General features: G+C 36.3%; 1 protein-coding gene across 7 annotated transcripts in view; it reads right to left on the bottom strand.

Annotated features, from left to right (window-relative positions):
* Positions 1 to 5,000, bottom strand: part of LOC135211107 (solute carrier family 23 member 2-like) — an 81,898-nt gene that overhangs the window by 17,990 nt on the left and 58,908 nt on the right. For all 7 annotated transcript variants that reach the window (XM_064244196.1, XM_064244195.1, XM_064244199.1 and 4 more), the window contains 2 exons: positions 2,580 to 2,737; positions 1 to 44 (listed from right to left, as the gene is read on the bottom strand). The exon at positions 1 to 44 is cut by the window's left edge and continues 159 nt beyond it. In XM_064244196.1, the coding sequence (XP_064100266.1) occupies positions 1 to 44; positions 2,580 to 2,737 (202 nt within the window). The remainder of the gene's footprint in view (positions 45 to 2,579; positions 2,738 to 5,000) is intronic.

Genomic DNA, 5,000 nt, shown 5'->3' with positions numbered 1-5,000 from the left:
TAGGCACGAGGAAGCTGAATGTCCCGCCTTGCACGATTGGTAGCCTGAAATTTTGAGATGCAATAATTGGCATAGAAAATAAGACATACTACAGCCATTGCCTGCAAGTAAAGCCCTAGATTACAGACTAGCAAAATGTGAATATGACAGTAAAGGTACAAATGGGAATTAACGTTAAGTTGGCATAGTTCACCTTAGGTTAGCCTACTTGCTTTATCCTGAGAATCACAGATTTTCACATTATACCTGTCTAGACAATAATTGCTACCACATCATCGTGCTAGTGAAGAGATGTTATACCCTCAATAACAGTGAAAATATGAATCCAAGTGTTGCGTTATTAATGAAAAAAGAAAAGTGTCATGTCTTTCCTCAAAAAGAACTTTCCAAAAAACACAAAGCGTTTATTTTGTGGTTGTTTGTCTTACAACCAGGATAGCATATTCAATTTGACATGAATTTTGTCATACACTAATCAGAACGAAATATATTCTGATAAAATAGAATCATTTTGATTTGGTTTTAATCATTTTTAGGTTTAGACCCCAAACTTTCATTTGCGCTACATTTTTCCCCCAACATATCACAGTATGACTATTATAAGTCATAAATGAATATAAAAGTTAAGTTAGAAAAATAACACATTTACTCCATTTTTAGCAGCAATACTGAAAAAAGTGAAGAATATGAAGAAGAGCTACGTTCTTTAAGATGAAAATAAAATTAGACCCTTTTCTTGAGTGCGATTCTTTTACGTCTCCCGGGTTCTTGCTCCTGGACAGGAAAGCTATACTACTATGAGATTCAGGGCCTCTGTAACACTGTTTTTTGGACTTTGCTCCTTATCAAAGCATCGGATGTAGCTGAAAGTTGACATATGTATATTTTACAACCACACACAAATTTTGTCAGCATTATCAATAACCTAAACCCAATCGTTTTAATCTTTAAAGAGTAAAACTTATCTAGCCGACGCCATGGCCAAAGATTACGAGCCAAGAGTCAAAAAACATTCATTACGTAAGCAATGTAAACACCTTTTGACAAAATGTTGCTCCGCCCATCCACCAGACAGAAACTCATTCACCTTGTTTCATCGGCTCTGAAACCCAAAGACTTTATGAATGGCGGAACGATACATAGATGTGGGTGGGGTATCTGTGCTAGCGTAGTAATACTACTGTGGCAGTAGTGCCGCAGCAGTATAGCAGTAATATACATGAATTAAACGTTTAGCCCAACTGCTGGGATCCTTGAGGATCATTTAGCACTTCTTACAACTACTCGAGAAATCGAGAAATGAGTTTTTATAGCCAGAAGTTACATTTTCTAATCCAACAATGCCCATGACAGCCTTCAGTGTTATCCTGAATTATAACGAGGCCAAAGTGGGTGGAGCCTCATGAAGTCATCATTCTGACGATAATTATTGGTGAAGGTTTAAAGCCAAAATACGGTACCGGCTATTTTTTTTTTTTTTTTTCAGCAAATAGGTAGATAGCCAATAAATGCTTGACACTGGATATAGCAGTTATCAAATCAAGCTTGTCTACTGTTTTTTTAAATTACCAACTATTCCCTACATCTTGTCAATCTGATTTTGACCTATAAAGTAGACTGTAATTTCTTAGGAAACTTTTTTTGGGAGTTAGACTAATAATGGAAGTGTTTTTGTATTTATTAACATATTTTGTTGTTTTGTTCATTATGACAATTATCAGTGGAGAGGTTTCAGAGTTCATAAAGGTGTACTGCTTTGCTTGTATTGAAATTTGTATATCATTGTTGCCAGCGGTATAGCCTTCGTTACGTATAGCCAATCATCCATCAAGAAAGAGGGAAGAAATGCTGTCATAAGCTACGTAACGAGTGCGTTCGAAACCTTTTCTCTGAGTAAGTTGGCCCGTCTTCAAAAAAAGTCACTTTTACATTATAAGTACCAAACTTTTTCAACCTACGTAATGCAGAATACAGTCAAAATTTATGTGTAGATATAATGTGTATTCTGAATAAGCGTTGTATTTATGAAATGCATAGATAAAAAGTTATTGCGAAAAACCGTGTTACAGAGGCCCTGAATCTCATAGTAGGTTCCTGTCGATCCGAAAACAACTTAATCGGTCGGTCTGGTTTGTAGTGGTTATGCAGCCACGTTCGTCGAGAAACTAGGCTTTCTAGATTCACCGGAGAACCTAATATTCCATAGTTATCCCTTGGACTGAAAGAATACCAAATACTTTATCGTTTCGATTCACAGCCAGGATATCAAGAATTACACTCAAGACAAAGGTTTTATTCCATCCTCGCAAAAAAGGCTCAACTTTCTCAATTTTGAGAATTATCATCACAAAAGAATGGGGATCACACTAAAGATAATTTCCCTGCCATAACTAATTCTATGTAAGTGCTGCAAAAACGAATGTTTTACGATATCCGCTTACTGATCTATCTCTGCACACCTGCAAGTACCCTGTACCATCTCCAGCAAATGACGGCAAAAACAGAAAAGCTATTCAGGATCAGCTACAAACACTCCAACAACAAATACACAAAAGTCGTAACTAACAGACGACACATACCTCACACCAAAAGTGCACTGCAGAAGCGTCACAACACCAGACACGAAAAAGATGGTAGAGATCAAGGCACCTCGAGCAGGGTCGTTGTCGTCGACGCACATCAGCGGCGTCAAGATGAACGGGATGGTGATGGTCGACCCGACCATGGTCAAGTAGTGCTGTTGGAAGAGACGAATGATGTCATTCAAAGTTAGGCACACGTACCGGAGGTCAGGTTGTTGGAATGGATACCATGCATGTCCAGAATATGCCAATACAGCTGTGATTGCGTTAATGTACATTCAGACCACTTATTTTTTCTTAATATATGAAGTTCCTTTAATAGGGCAGTCTGCCTTTTGTCATACAACTGAAGGACTTAGAAGACTTTGAAAGATAAATCCTATAAGGGCTACATGCGGATGAAATACAGATGATGCAATGCGATGATATAATATCACATCCCATTCTTCCCTGCAAGGACTCAACAAGAAATAGAATAGGAATCAGCATAATAGCAAAGAGTTCCATACCTGGGCCTGAATGTAATATAAGACATACCGCACTGATTGATCCTCGCTATTGTGGCTTCCAGATTGAATCGGGTATTGTGAATCATGGTGCGTCGTGATTCTGAATATAAGCCGTAACGGGTATACAGCCAAGAATTTTTCGTGACCATTATCGTGTTATCCAGTTGATTATGCTTTATATATATTGGATTTGTACTTTATACATTGTGTTGTTGTTTTTCTATTATTGTTCCGTATCAAACATCATTTATTTTTACTGGGACGTCAGATTATCGTACAAGTAAAACTCTTTGGGATATGATTACTTAGCGTAAATAAACTAATCTTGACAAAGAAATTCTCACTCAGGTGCATCGACTATCAAAAATTACCTTAAAAACTTTAATGCTCGTAATTGAATGCTATGTTTGTCACATAAAGCTCAATAATCCATGCGTTTACAGGTCTGAAACATTAACTCCTTTAGTCTGCCATAAAATTCCACGTCTCCTACAATAGTAACGTTTTCTGTTATATATTTGTCTAGAGAGAGAAAACGTATTCTAGGCCAAACCAATTATTTCGGTTCATTTGTTCAAAGAGAAAAGGAATAAATGATTCATTTAGCCTTTCATAAATCGTGCTGTGTAAGTCTCTCCAATGTCTTACTAAAATATTGATAGTGCTCGTAAGCTATGTCATATAAATCAATATAAGATACTAATCAAAACAGAGAAGCAGAATACAACGGGACGGCCTTGATGTATTTGTGGCTTTACTAGGGTAAATGTTTTTATTTGTTTTTTTGTGTGTATGTGTTTATTTAATTAACAAGTATGATATGCCAGTAATCATAAATAAGCAGTTTAATTAATGATATAAATTCAAACAAAGATGCTATAGCAGAAACCATAATTTTGATATAAATCAATGCAAAGAAATGTCCGAAAGGCAGAATTGTGCATTAGCTATAGTTGCGTGCGGAGAATAACTTAGCTAATTATTTCTAAGACTTCCAAATTAAGTCTTTTTTGGTTGCCTGTGCCAAGCAGGTTATTGAGTCCCATTATTTGTATTCCTGATATAAAGACGTACCTCAAACCATGCGCATACTCAATTTATTTTTTCCCAGCTGCTTTCCTCTTAGGAATGTGACTGCTATTATTAATTCACTGCAACCGTGCATCTGGTGCCGAGGCCCTTCCCTTTCGACGCTTCTGATTGACTGTTGATCAGCCAATCACAAGGCAGGAAAGTTGCAAACTGGTCAGTGTCTTTCAAAACGTCATACAGTGAGTATCTTCGCTCTGACCTCTCTTGACAGACATATTTCAAAAGTTATAGCTTTCATTACTCCTGTTTTACCCTAAGAGAAGTAGTGTATCCTAATTTCATCACTAAACATCATCAAACCAATTATTTAAGGATTTTTATGATATATGAATTATGTGCTTTAGCAAATTTAATACTAAAATATGTATAGCGAAATAAGCAGGAAATCCAGAGATAAAATATATTCTTCCATTCCTTACTTGACATCGAAGTACAGTCATGATTTATCGTCTTGTGTTTCATGCAGTATTGTAGATTAAATGTCATGGATGACAACGGTACCAAAAAATTAAAGGTAGGGCTATCAATATTAAAAGAACAACCAAAAGATCAATAATATTCTCTCTCTCTCTCTCTCTCTCTCTCTCTCTCTCTCTCTCTCTCTCATCTTAGTGTAGCACGTCCTAGTCACGTGATCAGCCGATGATGTCATCATTGTGATCACGATCCCTCGATAGAAGTAGTCTTTTGGGGTAAAAAGAAAAATATGACCATTATCGTCACTATCATTATCACTATCACCCTCTCATATCGTGTAGTGGATATCTCTTCATGAAAAAAATCGTAATATATATATATATATATATATATATATATA

Source organism: Macrobrachium nipponense, chromosome 4, assembly GCF_015104395.2.
Source record: "Macrobrachium nipponense isolate FS-2020 chromosome 4, ASM1510439v2, whole genome shotgun sequence".
NCBI classification, from domain to species: Eukaryota; Metazoa; Arthropoda; class Malacostraca; order Decapoda; family Palaemonidae; genus Macrobrachium; species Macrobrachium nipponense.
The sequence above is the reverse complement of the archived record's forward strand: the minus strand, read 5'-3'. Positions and strand labels throughout refer to the sequence as shown.